At 39.7% G+C, this 18,711-nt stretch overlaps 1 protein-coding gene across 7 annotated transcripts in view; it reads left to right on the top strand.

Moving 5' to 3' along the window:
- Positions 1-18,711, top strand: part of kcnn4 (potassium intermediate/small conductance calcium-activated channel, subfamily N, member 4) — a 122,429-nt gene that overhangs the window by 46,242 nt on the left and 57,476 nt on the right. For all 7 annotated transcript variants that reach the window (XM_060921268.1, XM_060921265.1, XM_060921264.1 and 4 more), the window contains 2 exons: positions 12,530-12,987; positions 18,093-18,228. In XM_060921268.1, the coding sequence (XP_060777251.1) occupies positions 12,530-12,987; positions 18,093-18,228 (594 nt within the window). The remainder of the gene's footprint in view (positions 1-12,529; positions 12,988-18,092; positions 18,229-18,711) is intronic.

The raw sequence follows: 18,711 nt of genomic DNA, 5'->3' as shown, positions 1-18,711 counted from the left end.
TTAATGACCTTGAGGTTATCAGAGGTCATATGTCGTTTTACAAATGAAAAATGAATTCAGCACCCAAACATTTAACAAACAAGGCCATTTGCTAACTTCATTAATCATTTTAGTACATTTCATTCCTTAGGCCCTGTTTACATTATTTAGAATCAGCGGATCATCAGATTAATGTTTTTAAAACGACTCGCGTGCACACAGCAACGCCAATACACGATTCGCGTGCACACAGCAACGCCAATACACGGATATGCTAATCACATGACTAATTAGACGGCACGTCACATGATCCCAGTGCATATCGGGCATGCGCAAGTCACTCACCACTTGCAAGTGGAAGGATGGCAAGCGAACACCTTCTCCAGCAAATAAACACACCTGGCTGTGATGTTCATGTTCTCACTGAGTTTAAGCACCTGAAGGAGGTTGAAATGTGTAAATAAACCTCAGTGCGGCTCAGCGCTTCCTCCTGCGCTCCAAATCACTCCGCCCTGAACAGCGATTGCCCTCTGGAGGGTGCGCACTCTGGCCCTGCGCAGCTCACAGAGCGCGCGAGTGAAGCGCACGAGCAGTGATTCGGGACTGAGCCGCTGTGTGTGAGATCCCAACGCCAGCAAATCAGGAAGGTGGATGTCACAGTGACGTTGTCCAATGACGACGTCAGCTAGAGCTCAGCACAGCGTATCCGCGTATTCTCTATGTTTACACAGCACCGGACCAGACACGAACTGGATTGAATACGTGGGCTCTGGCGGATTCCCATTTCCCGGCATTTTAATGTGAACGGACAGTGTATCCGCGAAGAAAACGAGACAGATACGGTCTAATGTAAACTTGGCCTTAGAAAGCTGAGAAAGTGGGTTCAGCTGAGACGTTTACAGGCCCAAAGTTCAATGACCTCTAGAAGTCAACAGAGGTCAGACAGAGCTCGGCATATTGCAGATTTGAATTTGGCACACCCAAATTGACAAAATAAGACTGTTTGCCGACTTTGTCTCAAAAATGCCTTTGGGTGTCACAATTCTGGATTTTGGTACCAGTCTACAATGTCAAAGGCCTTGGTCAGGTCAATGAACGCGAGGTAGAGTGGCGTGTTTTGCTCCTGGCTCTTTTCTTCCAACTGTCTGAGGGAAAAGATCATGTCAACAGTGGAACGATGTGCTCTGAATCCACACTGTGACTCGGGGTACACTCTATCTGCTAGGATTTGGAGGCGTTTCAGGGCTACTCTTGCAAACACTTTCCCAACGATTGACAACAGGGATATGCCTCTAATTGTTGCAGTCAGAACGCTTGCCTTTGTTTTTGTACAGAGTGATGATTTTAGCATCATGTAGGTCTTGTGGGACGCAAGCTTCCTGCCAGTATTGGATTAGCAGTTGGTGGAGGTGTTTGATCAGTGATGAGTTTTTTCCAGCTCTGATAACTTCAGGTGGTATGCTACCACTGCCTGGGGCCTTACCCATGGAGAGAGAGTCAATGTCTTTGAGCAGCTCCCTCTCTGTTGGAACTTGGTCAAGCTCAGACATAGTTGGGAAGGATTCCAGAGATTCTATGGCTTCTCTTGTCACCTGATTCTCGGTGCTGTATAGTGCTTTGTAGTGCTGAACCCATTGCCCAAGCTGCTTGGTCTTGTCTGTGATGAGCTCACCAGCGAGAGACTTCAGTGGAGCAGTCTTGTTGGCAGTTAGGCCGAATGCTGTCTTGATACCCTTGAACAGCTCTTTTAGGTTGCCTGTATCTGAGGATATTTGGATCTTCTCTGCAAGGGATGACCAATAGTCATTGGCACACTTTCTGGCAATGTGTTGAGCATTGTTTCTAGCCACTTTGAAGGCATCAAGGGAGGAGGGTGATGGATGTGCTTTGTGGTGCAGAAAGGCTTTGCGTTTAGCTTCTAAGAATGGAGCAAGCTACTTCGTAGCTCTCTTCAAACGAATCCTCTTGTTTGCATTTCTTCTTGCCAAAGCATTCCATTGCAGTTTTGTAAGTAGCATTGCAGATGAATTCCCACATCTTTGAGTTATCTTCGCAGGGGCAGTTTAGCAGGGCAGATTCCAAGGAGATCTTGAATTCCTCGCAGAGCTGCTGGTTCTTCGCTCTTGCTGCACTGATTTTGGAGGTTGTCTTCTGCCTTGTGTTGTGGAATGGCTTTGGGCGTAAATAGAGGATGGAGCACACTAAGCTATGGTCTGTGTTGCAATCTGCGCTGTGGTATGAGTGGGTGTTGCGCACAGTGTTCAGCTGGGTCTCCCTGATAATTATCAGGTTGAGCTGATGCCAATGCCCTGATCGAGGGTGGCATCAGGACACACGTTGGCGTTGTTTGTTGTAGAAGAAGGTGTTCGTCACACAAAGCTGATGACATTCACACCTACGGTCAATTTAGAGTCACCAGTTAACCTAACCTGCATGTCTTTGGACTGTGGGGGAAACCAGAGCACCTGGAGGAAACCCACGCGGGCACGGGGAGAACATGCAAACTCCGCACAGAAAGGCCCTCACCGGCCACGGGGCTCGAACCCAGACCTTCTTGCTGTGAGGCGACAGCACTAACACCGTGCACACCACCGTGCGGTTGTCTGTGTCTATGTGTCACCCCTGTGATGACCTGGTGACTTGTCCAGGGTGTACCCTGCCTTTCGCCTGTGGTCAGCTGGGATAGGCTCCAGCTTGCCTGCGACCCTGTAGAACAGGATAAAGCGGCTAGAGATAATGAGATGAGATAAGATGTGCACATCTCAAGCAATCTCTAACCATTGTCATTGATGGCACCGTCACCAAATTTGCCTATGGTAGGGCTCCAGGTTTCATAGTCAGCCCCTATGTGTGCATTGAAGTCACCAAGGATTAAGATTCCTTCTGATGCAGGCGTGGTGGAAATTAGCCTAGATAGGTCTTCATAGACGCGATCTTTGTGTTTTTTTTCTTGTAAATATGCATGAAGAATGAATTATATCTAATAAAGTTTTGGTAGCCTTTCGGATGTTCAATGCGTCTTTCTCTTTCCCAACAAACAAAGAAATGCTTCTGCGCATGCGCAGCAGAAAGCTTTCTCATTGGATATTCGCATCAGCTCTGACATGTGACATCATGCTGTCTTGACAACCATGCAATATTGTAAACCATATTCAATGCTCACTCTCCATTGTGTAGAGTGACGTAATACACGTAGGATAAGCAATATGCTAACAATATTGCATGCTATCAAACCAAATGAATGAAACCTGCTAGAAGGGAAGAGAATAAATGTTTTTATTCCATGGAAAAAGTGTCCTGTGTGTGTAATAATACATCATATTATATGGTAGCAGTTTCAGTGGTACTGTTATTCTAATAGAATTAATATTGAATCATTGCCTTAAGAATCAAAATTGTATCATATCGTGTGGAAGGCTGAGGTTTACACCCCTGTTAGACAGTTATTGTACCATTTAACAAAGGGTTTTTTTAAGTGCTTTATATTTATATCTTTAGAGATTTCTACATTAATCACTGGTGCCTGTGAAACATATCTGAAGTATAGAAGCTGAGAAAGGTGCTCTAAAGAAAAGTATAAAAACTATACAGTCTTAATTATTTTCCAAAGAGTACCTTTCTCTGGCTGTCTAATTTAAAGTGGTTTCACTGACACCACCAAGCAATTATGAATATGCATAAAGCAGACCACCAATGTTCTTTAACAATTTTCATTTAACTTGGAGCAAGTATGACTGGTGAATGATTCAGAATACAGAAAATATTCCATGGTGAGGGAAACCATTATCAGCAGTGGCAGTATGTAACTGTAGGGTTCTGAGTCAGTTATATAATAGTTTACGCTGGTAAACTAGAAGGGCACATGGTAAAGTGATATTATCAACATCAAACTCAAATCACTTGAACCTAGGATAATACTAAAGCTGTACACCAAATTTCATCAAAATCCATTCACTTCTTTTTGAGTTACATTGGGAACAGCCAGAAAAATCCTGGATCCGCATACATACGTGGATCTTGGATCTGCATACATGTCCAGATTTGTATCAAAATCTAATCAATTGTTCTTTGGCCCATGGCTCACATTTCCTCAAAATTTCATCAAAATCCATCCACTACTTTTTGAATTGCACTGCGAACAAACAAACAAATGGCGGTGAAAACATAACCGCTTCCAACACAGTTGGCGGAAGTAATTAGCTAATAGGCTGCTCACGGAAGCAGAATCCCTTTTCATGTCAGTACAAGCAACTGTTATCTCTCAAATCAATTACTTCTGAAACCTGAGCAGGAATTTGCTTTTTTATTATTTAATGTATTGAAAACACAAGCCAGATCAGTTGCTTACAGTTATCTTGTACTGTGTACTCAATGCTGTCCTGAGAAAAGTGCACATTTGTTTGTAAAGAGTTAAGTGAGCAATTTAAGGACTGACAAAATTTAACTTGTCTTTGAGTTAGAAATGAAAGGATTTAATTAAGACTCTTTTTACTTTTGAGTTACTGTTAGCCATGTTAGCTCACTAGAAAGCTGTTGTTGCATCAAAAATGACATCATAGCATCTTAAATTTGGACCCTCCTAACCTCTGTCTCCATCCTGAGAGAGGAAGTGGAGGTGGTGGAGACATACAAATATCTGGGTGTACATCTGGACAACAGACTGGACTGGGCACATAACATCGAGGCAGTTTACATGAAGGGACAGAGCAGACTACTTCTTGAGGAAGCTCAGCTCTTTTAATGTATACATCACGATGCTACACAGATATCAGTTAGTTGTGTTCAGTGCCAGTTTTTATGCAGCAGTCTGCTGGGGGAGTTAAAGTAGGAGATGCCAGCAGACTGAACAAAGTGGCCAGGAGAGTCAGAGAGGTCATTGGGAACAGCGTAGACTACCTGGAACTGATTGTTCAGAAGAATATGCTGGGTGGCTGCTGCTTATCCTGGACAATGCTTCTCACCCTTCCAGTACTATCTAACCAGTCATCAGAGCACCTTCAGCTCCAGACCAATCAGCTAGTCAAAGAGGACAGGAGGTCCTTCTCACATCAAACTCTAACTGATCCAACAAGTGTCTATGATTGTAGGCACACAAACACACCTCCATACAATTTACACAAGCACAATCACACCAAAAACACCTTGATACTTTGCACATTATCTGCCTACCTCAAATTGTCTACAATTTATTGTTCTGTTTTTATTATATGTATTAACTCACTGTCACTTTATTACCTTGGCACTTTATTTCATTTGACACTTTCTGCATCTACCTTACTTGTTGACTTACATATAAGATTAGTATTTGGTGTCAAAATCATGCTTTATGTCTGTAATGGTCTACTTTAAATGATAGAACAATTTCCCTCACGGAGATATATATACAACATTAAACAACTGTTTAATCACCCATCTGGCACCAATACCCATGCCACACGCACAGCAGAAAGCTTTCTCAATGGACATTTGCATCAGCTCCGACAACCCCAATTACACACACACACACACACACACACACACACACACATATATATATATATATATATATATATATATATATATATATATATGTATATATATGTATACGTATGTATGTATATGTATGTGTATATATTGTGTGTGTGTGTGTGTGTGTGTGTATATATATATATATATATATATATCAGTGTGTGTGTGTGTGTATATATATACAGTGTGTGTATGTGTATATGTATATATATATATATATATATATATATATATATATATATATATATATATATATATATATATATATGAGTGATTCCACGCTTATGGGTACTGAAATGGGGACATGAACTTATTTTTAAAAATTCACCTAAAACCATTTCTTTTTTTAACATCAGGTCACAAAACATGTAATCTTTAATGAATGATATGTTAAAAGATAACTTTAATTTTCTGAGATGTAATAAAAACATATTTATATGCCAAAGTCAGAACGTAACAGAAGTGTTGTGGACATATATATTCTCAATTTTAACAATGTAGAATTACTTTTTGAAACATAGGAAGGTGATGTTTTAGCAAATATAATTAATAAACATGTGTAGTAGAATAAACATACACATTCTTTCAATAAGATTAACATGGTATATAGCTAGATTGTAATTAATTTGTAACAGACGCGAGATGGACAATCGTAACAGAAGTAATGTAACAGACATCATTTTGGAACTCATAGGCTTGACTTTGGCATATAAATATGTTTTTATTACATCTCAGAAAATTAAAGTTATCTTTTAACATATCATTCATTAAAGATTACATGTTTTGTGACCTGATGGTAAAAAAAGAAATGGTTTTAGGTGAATAAGTTCATGTCCCCATTTCAGTACCCATAAGCGTGGAATCACTCATATATATATATATATATATATATATATATATATATATATATATATATATAAGGATTAAACAGGAAGATGTTAATACCTGCAGGGCATTGCTGCCTGTCGCACCTCCTCCGGTGCCCATGGGTCAGCTGCAGGGTCATCAGCCAGAAACCACCATTCACCAACGTTTCGCTCCTTTAATTCTGGTACGTCTCCTGGTGGCGGAGCAGTGACAGGGACGTCTCCCTGTCACCCCCTGCAGCTGATGGGTGTTGTCCCCTGCGGCTGTTGTCTGGGGTTAGATGTTCTTCCCCCAAGTTTTGTCCTTCCTCCTGAGCCAGAGCCAAAAGCTCCCTTTTTCAGCCTCTTCTGCCAGGTCCTTTGTTGCCTTCCTGAGTCTTCCTCCGGTGAGTCCCACATCCCTCAGGAGGCGTGTGGTTGACAACCCTATGAAACCTCGGCATCCGACCTCCACTGGGTAGATGGTAGTCTTCCAGCCAGCCTCCCGGCACTCAGCAGCCAGCTCCGAGTACTTGGCCTTCTTACGTTCGAAGGCGGCCTCAATCCCCTCCTCCATCGGTACTGTGAGCTCGATGAGGATCACCGCTCTTGCCTTGGCTGACCACACGACTATGTCTGGCCGGAGAGATGTGATGGTGATCTCCGTGGGGAACTGAAGCTTCCTGTCAAGGTCGACCCTCATGCTCCATTCCTGGTCAGGGGAGAAGGGCCTTGATGTTTCTCTTGGCCTGATGCTTCTGCTGACCCCTCCTTCCGCAACAAAGATGGTGGGGTGCTCTGCAGATGCTGGTGTTTTCCTTCCCTGTTGGCACTCCTCCAGCACTTCAGCTAGCTTCCTCAGGACTTGGTCATGGCGCCATCTGTAGCGGCCCTGTGAGAGCGCGATCTTACAGCCTGACAAGATGTGCTGGAGGCTTACGTTGGGAGCATTGCAGAGCGCACAACATTCCTCACTCCCGAACCACTGGTGGAGGTTCCGAGGGCAGGGAAGCGTGTCGTAGGTTGAGCGGATGAGGAAGCTGAGTCTTGCCTGTGGGATCTTCCACACGTCTGACCAACTGACGTTTCTGTTTGTAATTCCCTCCCAGGTAGTCCAGCTTCCTTGCCGACCCTGCGACATGGCTTTGATCTTGTAGTGGTCTTCCTCCATCCTTCCTCCATCCTCCACCCTATATAATATAATATAATATAATATAATATAATATAATATAATATAATATAATATAATATAATATAATATAATATAATGCACACACACACACACTGTGTGTGTGTAATTGGGGTTGTGTGTGTATATAGAATACTCACAATATTGCATGGTTGTCAAGACCACATGACATCACACGCTGGAACTGATGTGAATATCCAATAAGAAAGCTTTCTGCTGCGCATGTGGTATGGGGGTTGGTGCCAGATGGGCTGGTTTGAGTTTCTCAGAAGCTGCTGATCTCCTGGGGTTTTCACACACAACAGTCTCGACACAGAATGGTGCAAAAAATAAAAAACATTGAGTGAGCGACAGTTCTGTGGGTGAAAACGCCTTGTTGATAAGAAAGGTCAGAGAAAAATGGCCAGATTGGTTCGAGCTGCCAGGAAGGATATAGTAACTCATAGCAACTCTTTACAACCATGGTGAGCAGAAAAGCATCTCAGCATGCAACAACAGAACACCACATTGGGTTTCACTCCTTCCAGCCAAGAACAGGAGCCTTAGAATCAAGAACAAGTTCCTATTAAAGTGCCCGGTGAGTGTATATATAGTTAGATTGTGGCACTACGACGAAAGATGACTTATATTTGTAAGAAATAAGGTGTAATCTATTACTTTCTATTCAGTAAAAGTATTGTAGTCTGTTCTATTTGAAATGTCAGAAAATCTTTCTTCTTGTAGCATGTTTTAAGATGCAAATTATTCATGATGATTCAGTGAATATGCAAATGTACAGTGGTGCAATCAGACATACAAAGAAGGATGCCATCTTATTTTTTGTTGCATGGAGTTGATAATCTGCTTTAATTTTTTTTTTAAATAGTTTTGTCTAGTTTTGTTTCTGTAACCTAATACTCTAGTATATTTATATGTATTCATTCATTCATCTTCAGTGTCCACTTTAATCTATAGTATATTACTATCGTATATCTATTCATTCATTCTTCTTCAGTAACAGCTTTATCCTGTTCAGGGTGGTGGTGGATCTCAGGAACACCCCCACAACAGCAGTCTATCAAAGGGCACCATATATACACATTTGCACACTCATTTACACCTAGAAGTAATTTAGAATAGCCAATACACCCACCAGCATGTATTTGGGAGGATGGAAAGAAACTGGAGAACCTGGTGGAAAACCACATGGAGTCGGGAAGATAAATAAACTGGCAACAGTGTACAAAAGAGTTATTTGGGGAACTGGCTAAATTTAGCCATGCTGGTGGCATCAGCTAATATATATTAGCATATCACAGGGGAAATTACTAAGGCTAATGTTATCATCTGGATGTGTATAAATCATATATGGAGCAGGTAAAACATCAATTTTAAAATTGTCAACTTATGTTCACAATCAATTTAAAATTACATACTGTATTTGGCGGTGAGACAGAATTAAACTCAAGCATTGAGCAGTGATGGTCCTGTGGCTTGGGCTCTGGTCTCCTAACTGGAAGATTTCAAATTGCAGCACTGCCAAGCTGTCACTGTTGGTCCTTGGGGAACCTTTAACCCTCATCAGCTCAGTTGTACACTGTCAGAAATAGGTGTACAGTACAGTAGGAGTCCATTTCTGTCCTCCAAGGTACAATCTACACTAATTTACCCCATAAGGCTCATTATTGGACCTCAAGGTAACTATGTGCACGTTTTTAGGGCCAAAAAGGTACATATGTATTCCCAAGCAGTATATAAAGGGTACAGATAAATACCTTAGAGGGTACTACCCCAGTGACAAGCCATTGTACCCCTCAAGGTACAATAATCTGCTTTATTTTCTGAGAGTGTAATTCACTTTGGATAAAGGTGTTTACCAACAGAATCAATGTAAATGTACGGATATAGCTGATGGTTAAGGGCCTTGCTCAAGCATCAACCTCTGCCAGACACTCTTAGGATTTTACCTTACAACCTTCCAGTCAGAACCTTAATCACTGAGCTACAACTGCATCTATCAGAACATGTTCTCAATCAAAGTCACACAGTGGTACATGTTTCCACCATATCTCCAGTCATAAACGATGATGAGAGACCTTGAAGCATGTATTATCAATGTCCTTGACTCCATTGTAATAAAAGTGATCTCCCAAGCTCAAGACAAAGTCCAAGCCCACACTTTCAGCCACTCTACCCAGTTCCTGAGCTACCCCCTCCTCATGAACTGTATAGAAGGGAATGCCACCCCAGCCTCAATCACCAGCAAAACGCAGAGAACCTTAAGAGACACAACAGGCAAAAAGACATGGAGAAGACCTGCTATATAGACAACAACTGTTTAATCACACATTTGAAATTATGTTCAGTCAGATTATGTACAATTATAAAACTATCCAGAACTAGTATTTAGAAAGAGATAAACTGTGTACTGTGTTCCTGAGCTTGACATGTCTCGTAGATTGTCTGAAGGAAGAACAGGAACAATAGAGACAGGTCATGGTGTGTTTGAGGTTTATTTCCATGTATGATTTATGAGAAGGCAAAGTTTAGCTAGACAAACAGAATTAACAAAAATCACACTCTTAATGACATATATTTATATATAATACATAAAGTACCAGTCAAAAGTTTGTACACCCCTACTCTACTCATTCATAAGTTTTTCTGTATTTTGTATTTTCTATATTGTAGAACAATACTAAAAACATCAAAGCTATGAAATGACATATGGAACATAGATGGAATTATGTGGTAGACAAAAAAGTATGGAAAACCCCCCAAAATGTTTCATCTTGTAGATTCTTCAAAGTATCCAGTGTTTACCTTGATGACGCTTTACACGCTATTGGCACTATTTTAACCAGCTTCATGAGGTAGTCACCTGGAAGGCTTTTCAATTAACAGCTGTGCCTCGTCAAAAGTTAATTAGTGGATTAATTTCTTACCTTCCTAATGCATTTGAGCTCAAACAGTAAATAATAAATAATAAAAATACAGTAAATAGCCCTATTCCACAACTGTAGTAATCCATATGTCAAGAACCGCTCTACTCAGTAAAGAGAAACAACATCCATCATTACTTTAAGACATTAAGTGACTTTTAATTCATAAAAATAAAGAAAAACCATTGAATTAAAAGGTGTGTCCAAATATTTGACTGGTACTGTGTTTTTAAATATAGTACATTATATTTAAGCTATAACTACTGTTCAAAAACAACTGCATTATAGGAGGAACTAATATTCAGACATGGATGTCATCTCTCTTGATATAAGAATATATTCTTATATTATATGGACACCAGTGTTTTACTGGGAAATACACCACTCGTATTTTTCATACAAGCTACATCAGGACATGGAGATCCAAAACCATGACAGAAAGCTCTATATGTCACTCGTGAGGAATTGTTTTGATAAATTTGAGTATTTTTTTGTTTGGGAATGTGTTAATATAATAAAAAGAAAATCACACATTGGCTTGAAGATATGAAGTTTATCTTCTTGTGTTGAAAAACTCACATTTTTCATACAAAATACATCCTGGACCTGAGTAGCTTATTTAAATAATATTGGCTGGCATTGAGTGGTCTATCAGATATATTCCATTCAGCTAGCATGATATTGAATTAGTCGAAAGACGAGTAGCTGAATGGAATATATCTGATATACCATGAAAAAAGCCAGTCAATATTATTATTTTTATACATATACCCTCTTCATATCAGCATTCTCGAAGGCCAGCGCTAGCTTATCCACGACTCGGTGCTGTTAGCGTGGCAGTCCAGTTACCTTCTAGCCGGTGTAGTGTTAGCGAAGGCCAATGCTAGCACAGTCAAGCCAAATAATATTATTATTATTATTATTATTATTATTATTTTCCCTGTGTAATTTACTTAGTTACTTTTAAAATCAACATCGACAGCTACACACAACACAGCAAACTGGCAGCTAAAATTCTCTCAAAATCTTCTGCTTTTAATGAAGCAAACCTCGTGGCCATGTTTGTTTACAAATTGTCTCAGTCACTTGCTAGCGCTGAAGTTTTACATCTCCATCGTGTCTCTTTTCCAGTTTTTCGATGTCCGTTGGTATGTTTTTCTCTTGTAAAGAATATATAATGAAGTTTTGGTAGCCTTTCGGGTGTTCAGCGTGTCTTTAGTTTCAGTTTTTAGTTTATTTATTTAGTGCTTAAACCTAGCACTGGATTAGCCTTGTCTTCTCTTTCCTGGTGGACAAAGAAATGATTCTGCGTATACACAGCAGAAAAGTTTTGTCATTGGATATTCGCATGAGCTCCGATTTATGACATTGTGTTGACTTGACAATGTGCAATATTGTAACAATATTGCACGCTCATTCTCTAATGGGGAGAGTGGCATAATACATGGAGGATAAGCGATAGGATAACAATATTCCATGCTGTCAATAAACCCACTGGAAGTGAATAGAACACATGTTTTTATTCCATGGAAAAAGTGGCTCGTATGTATAATAATTCCCGATATTTCACTCTGATGACATCACTCCCAGTGTTTTCCTGCTGAATAGACGTGTGTTGTCAAAATGGCGAACCGGCTCAAAATAAAAATTATTTTGATTAACGTGCATTTTTTTGTGGATGTGTATAATATAATATAAAGAACATTATAACATATGAAGTTTATCTTCTCATGTTGGCAATATTTTCATTCATTCGCTTTGCTCACTCGTTAATATGTTCACCACTCGAAAATAAACTTCATATCTTCGCACAGCCGTGTAATATCCTCTATATATCTCACTGTTTTCCTTTTTTTTATCAGATATTAATTTATTTCTGTAGTTTAATGGGGCAGATGATATGTTCTGGCTTTATTTTTGTTTGCTACAAGTTATTTTTAAAGTCTGAATAAAAACTTTATTTGCCTGATTCAGTTCTTTAATATATTGAACATACAGTATTTCCATTTGCTTTCATCTATACACACATATCAATAGAAGAATGCTTGCTCATTGATACACTTGCTGTTTTTTTTTCTCCTCACAAGCTCTTCATCATTGACCACAACCAAGTGGACTGGCGCATTGCCATAACCACGAACCGTGTGCTTTGCATTTCTCTGGAGCTATTGGTTTGTGCCCTTCACCCAGTGGGTATCTACTTGGGCCCCATGACTTCAGGAACAAACTGTTCCTCCTCCACTTCCCCCCAAGTTTCAGTGCCGCTGTGCCTCTGCAGCAGTCCCAAGGAAGCATGGCTGGAGTTGGAGCTGCTTCTATCAGCACTGATGTTCTTGCGCCTGTACCTGGTGCGCCGGACCATTCTGCTTCACAGCAAGGTGCTGCTGAGTGCCTCTTATAGGAGCATCGGTTCACTCAACAACATCAACTTCACTTTCCGCTTCGTTCTCAAGGTACTCTTGAACAAGTACCCAGCACGCACGATCCTGGTTTTTATCATGTTCTTCTGGTTTACCTCTTCCTGGATGCTACGGCTGTGTGAAAGGTAGAAAGAACACACACACACACACACACACACACATTCTCTCTCTCTCTCTCTCTCTCTCTCTCTCTCTCTCTCTATATATATATATATATATATATATATATATATATATATATATATATATATATATAAAATCCTCATACTCACAAACATTTTGTAGATGTACGTATTCGCAAGCACATCAAACAGCCAGGCACGAATTCATCCTCCCATCTCTGTTGATGGTCTATTTAAAGTCCTGATTTGGAAAAGAGTATTTAGCAGTAGTTTTGTTATAAATAGGTCCCTTTCAGGACCGCAGACAAATATTTCTTTATTTCCTGCCAACTCAGCATAGATTGTGAAATGGAGCATCGGTTTGTTCAGGGGAATGAATCTTGTTTTGTAGTGAGGCCCACAAAGAGGCAAAGTCATTTTCAATAAGTATGTATAGAGCATGGTTTAAGTGCATTTTAACAGTTTATTTCATTTTATTTTTCATATTTAAAAGCTTTTTTAATTAAAGGAATTTGACATTTTATTATTAGTCAGTCAATACCTGCAGTTGTGTGCCTTACAGAAAGCTTCTGTTTTAAAAGATTGGCCTTTATTGGAAATTGTCATAACATTGTATGAGTCTGCAAAAAAAAAAAAAAATATATATATATATATATATATATATATATATATACACAGTACCAGTCAAAAGTTTACACACCTTCTAATTCAATAGTTTTTCTTTATTTTTTATTCATTAAAACACACTTCATATCTTAAAGTAATGATGGATGTCGTTTCTCCTTTCCTTAGCTGAGTGGTTCTTGACATAATATGTATTACTACAGTTGTGGAATAGGGCTATTTACTGTATTGTTTTTGTTTATTGTTATTATTTACTATTTACTGTTTGATCTCAAACACATTAAGAAGGCAAGAAATTGCACTAATTAACTTTTGATGAGACACACCTGTTAATTGACAAGCATTCCATGTGACTACCTCACGAAGTTGGCGAAGATAATGCCAATAGTGTGCAAAGCGTCATCAAGGTAAATGCTGGCTACTTTGAGGAATCTAAAGTATGAAACATTTCAAGGGGGGGTTTAAACACATTTATTTGTTTACCACACAATTCCATATATGTTCCATGTGTTATTTCATAGTTTTGATGTCGTCAGTATTGTTCTACAATGTAGAAAATACAAAATACAGAAAAACCTATTAATGAGTAGAGTAGGGAACAGGATAAGTGGCTACAGATGATGGATGGATGGATGGATGGATGGATGGATGGATGGAGTAGGGGTGTCCAAACTTTTGACTGGTACTGTATGTGTGTGTAATGTTCAGTGTTAAAGGTATATGTGGTTAACACACACACACCTTTTTATGGGGCAAAAAAGTAATTGGACTAACTAACATAATCATACGTTAAATAATTTAATTACTGGGGGGAATATGTTTGTTTTGGTTTGGGTTTTTTGGCATTTTGCCATTGGTATTTGTAGTCAATGACTACCTAAAGTCTGGAACCAATAGACATCACCAGATGCTGGGTTTCGTCCCTGACCTCTGCTAGGCCTTCACTGCAGCTGTCTTCGGTTCCTGTTTGTTCTTCGCAGTGTTTTGCCTTCAGTTTTGTGCTCAGCAGGTGTAATACGTACATGCTCAGTTGGATTTAAAGGGATCCTCCAGCAGATTTATTCTCCAACTTATTTTAACTAAAAGTTGTTACAGATTTAAAAAATCAAGCTTTCATTTTCGGAGACCAAATAGTGTTCTGGAAAAATGAATTTTCTATAAAATGCCAGATGGGCTTCCTGTGGTAGTAACATATGTGATGATGTCAGGTAGTGGTTGCTTGGAGCAACTCAGCTGTTTATATTCTCTGTTTACATCATAGTTTTGCTAGTTTTACAAGTATTTTACTGAATTTATCAGTTTTTAAATAAATATGCCTCATTGTGTAGCATATAAATGCCACAATGATGCTAAAAAGAAAGTACAAGCTGGAACTAGACTGCATTTCCACAGAGGAACTGCAAAGTGTGCTTGATCAGCTGTGGCAAAGTGTCACCAACAGAAACTGGACCAGACAGGAGACCTTGCGCTGCAAAATCTTTTTTTCGCATGATCTACAGAATATGTGTCTCTGTGTGTGTGTGTGTGTGTGTGTGTGTGTGTGTGTGTGTGTGTGTGTGTGTGTGCATGCTCTAAAATCTCAGTTTAAAATTGCTCAACTCGCAGTGCGACATGACACTTTGCACTCTAAAATCTGTTTTAAACCATGCCACACACTCTCTTTCTTATTCTACTCAGCACCAGCTGTAGATCATGTAAAAAAGATTTTAGAGCATGAAGTGTCATGTCATGCTGCAAGTTGAGCCATTTTAAACCAAGATTTTAGAGCGCGCAGCCACACACACTACACACACACACACACACACACAGTACACATACACACTTTCTGTAGATCATGTGAAAAAAAAGATTTTTGCAGCGTGAGGTCTCATGTCTGATCCAGTTTCTGTCAGTGATGCTCTGCTACAGCTGAGCAAGCATCCATCCATCCTATCTGTAACCACTTATCCTGTGCTGGGTTGCAGGCAAGCTGGAGCCTGTCCCAGCTGACTATGGACGAGAGGCGGGGTACACCCTGGACAAGTCGCCAGATCATCGCAGGGCTGACAAACAACCATTCACACTCACATTCACACCTACGGTCAATCTAGAGCCATCAATTAGCCTAACCTGCATGTCTTTGGACTGTGGGGGGAAACCGGAGCACCCGGAGGAAACCCACACAGACACGGGGAAAACATGCAAACTCCACACAGAAAAGCCCCTGTCGGCCACTGGGCTTGAACCCAGAACCTTCTTGCTGTGAGATGACCATACTAACCACTACACCATCGTGCCGCCCAGCTGAGCAAGCACACTTTGCATTTTATCTGTGGAAATGCGGTCTAGTTCCACCTTTTGCTTTCTTTTTAGCATCACTGTGGCATTTATATGCTACACAGTGAGGCATACTTATTTAAAAACTGATACATTTAGTAAAAAAAAGTTGTAAAACTAGCAAAACTACGATGTAAAGAGAGAATATAAACAGCTGAGTTACTCCAAGCGACCACTAACTGATGTCATCACATGCGTCACCACCGCAGGAAGCCCATCTGGCATTTTAAAGAAAATAAATTTTTCTCGAACACTAGTTGGTCTCCGAAAATGAAAGCTTGGTTTTTGAAATCTGCGACTACTTTTACTTAAAATAAGTTTGAGAATAAATCCCCATTAAGTCAGGTTATTGACTTAGTCATTACAGAACATTCCATTTCTATGCCTTTAAATAGTGTTGGGGGGCTTTTGAAGTATACTTTGATTAATTTTCCATCTGTAGCATGAATCACCATCCAATGAGCATTTGGCTGAACCTGAACATATAGTTTAGCTCTATACTTTTTAAAATTCATCCTGCTGTCAGCAGTCACGTCATCAGTACATACAAGGGAATCATTTCCACTGGCCATATCATCCATGCCCACACCATAACACTACCGCCACCATGCTTCACAATGAAGGTAATGCTCTTCCCATCATTCTGATACAAGTGGATCTTTGTCTAATTTGTCCATCTTGTGATCTCTATTTACTGTGGTGAAGGCTTCTCTTGATTGTTGTCTTTGACACAGATATGCCTACCTCCTGTAGGATGTTCTTGATCTGGCCAACTGTTGTGAAGGGGCTTTTCTTAAAAAGGGAAATAATTCTTCTGTCATTCACCACAGTTGTTTTTCATGGTCATTCTGGCCTTGTGGTGTTCCTAAGCTCACAGATGCATTTTTTTTTCTGAGAATGTACCACATAGTTGATTTGGCCACACCTAATATTTTTGCTATCTCACTGAAGAGTTTGTATGGATTTTTCAGCCTAATGATGGTCTGCTTCATTGGCAGGAACAGCACAGACTTCATCTTGAGAGTAACAGCAACAGATTCCAAATGCAAATGCTACACTTGAAATAAACTCAAGGACATTTATCTGTTTAACTGTAAATTAAATAATGATGGAGTAACAAACTGTCCATGGAACAGTTTATCAGCCAACTGTCCAATTACTTTTGGTTCCTGGAAAAAGGGGAAAACATAAAAAGTGCTGTAATTCCTCCACTATTCATGAGATTTGGATGTAAATACCATAAAAGTAAAGCTTTCAGCTCATATTCATTGTTTAATTTCAATATACTGTATACAATATACTGTAGTAGACAGCTAAAATGACAATAACTTTGCCAGTGTGCAAATATTTATGGACCTGATTCTATATACAGTGGATATAAAAAAGTCTTTACACTTCTCTTAAAATTGCTGCTTTTTTTGTGTTATAAAAAAAAATGAAACCAAGATAAATCATGTTAGATCTTTTCCCACCTTTTAATGTGAAATCACAACCAACAAAATTCAAATGATAAACAAATAGAAACATTTTAGGAAACAAAAGCTAAAGAAAAAACTTACAACAACTGACTGCACAAGTCTGTACACCCCTGAAGATCTACTTTGTGAAAGTACCTTTTGTTTGAGATCTAATCTTCCAACTTAACACATCTTGATTTGGAAATGTTATTCCGTTCTTCCTTGCAAAAATGCTCAAGCTCTATCAAATTGTAAAGTGATCTCCTGGTGGAAATTGCAAGTGGATATCCACAGTCCTTCCACGGGTTTTCACTCTGGTTTTTATCTGAGCCTTGATTTGGCCAATTCAAAACATTGATCTTTTTCTGAAGCCATTCCTTTGTTGGCTTGGATTTATGTTTTACGTCATTGTCGTGTTGGAAGGTGCAATATTTCCTCATCTTCAGCTGTCTACAAGAGGCCTGCATGTTTTGTCCCAAAATTTATTTTTATTTGGAGCTATCTATGATTCCCTTTATCTTGACTAGAGCCCTAGTCCCATGTGAAGAGCAACAGCCCCATAGGATGATGCTGCCACTACCATGCTTTAACAGAAAATAAATTTGGCATGATTTATTTTGGGAGTGTAGAGTTTTCATATCCACTGTAGCTACATGTTATCTCGATCAGTGTATGAAGTTTCCCCATTCTGACTGGTGTCTCCTTCTGTAGGCAGGCCCAGGTGGCGACAGGTGGTATGGGTACAGCTCTCTGGCTCATCGCTATCACCTTCCTTACAGTAGGTTATGGAGATGTGTCTCCAGAAACCACATGTGGCAAAGTGGTCTGCCTCTTCACAGGTGTCATGGTAAGTACAATATTGTCTAGCATTTTTTGCACTGCTTATCTGTGGGTGTATCCTGAAATTATTCAAAATATTGGTCCTTTAGGGAAGCAGATAAGCAGAATTCAATATAAATTGTCTTGTGTTCAGAGTAAACATCAAGAATGTTAGTGCTAATTATTTACCACAAGACTGTGAACTGTTTCTAGAGGAATTTACACTATTTTTATTCTGGAATGGTGTTAAGTAATGATTTTATAGCACCATGGTCTGATGCAATGGCCTTTTAGCTCCAGTTCTGGCTATATCCAGAGGGTTACTGTCTGTGTGGAGTTCCCATGTTCTACCTGTATCTGTGGGAGTTTCCTCCAGCTCTTCAGTTTCCTCCTAAAAACAGGCCATTGGTGACTCTAAAATTGCCAAGAGGTGTGAATGTATGTGTGCATGGTGCCCTGCAGTGGTCTGGCGTCCTATTCAGTGTATACATTGTACTCCTGTGTCATGTCC

This window comes from Neoarius graeffei, chromosome 5, assembly GCF_027579695.1.
Source record: "Neoarius graeffei isolate fNeoGra1 chromosome 5, fNeoGra1.pri, whole genome shotgun sequence".
In the NCBI taxonomy this organism is placed as follows: domain Eukaryota; kingdom Metazoa; phylum Chordata; class Actinopteri; order Siluriformes; family Ariidae; genus Neoarius; species Neoarius graeffei.
The sequence above is the reverse complement of the archived record's forward strand: the minus strand, read 5'-3'. Positions and strand labels throughout refer to the sequence as shown.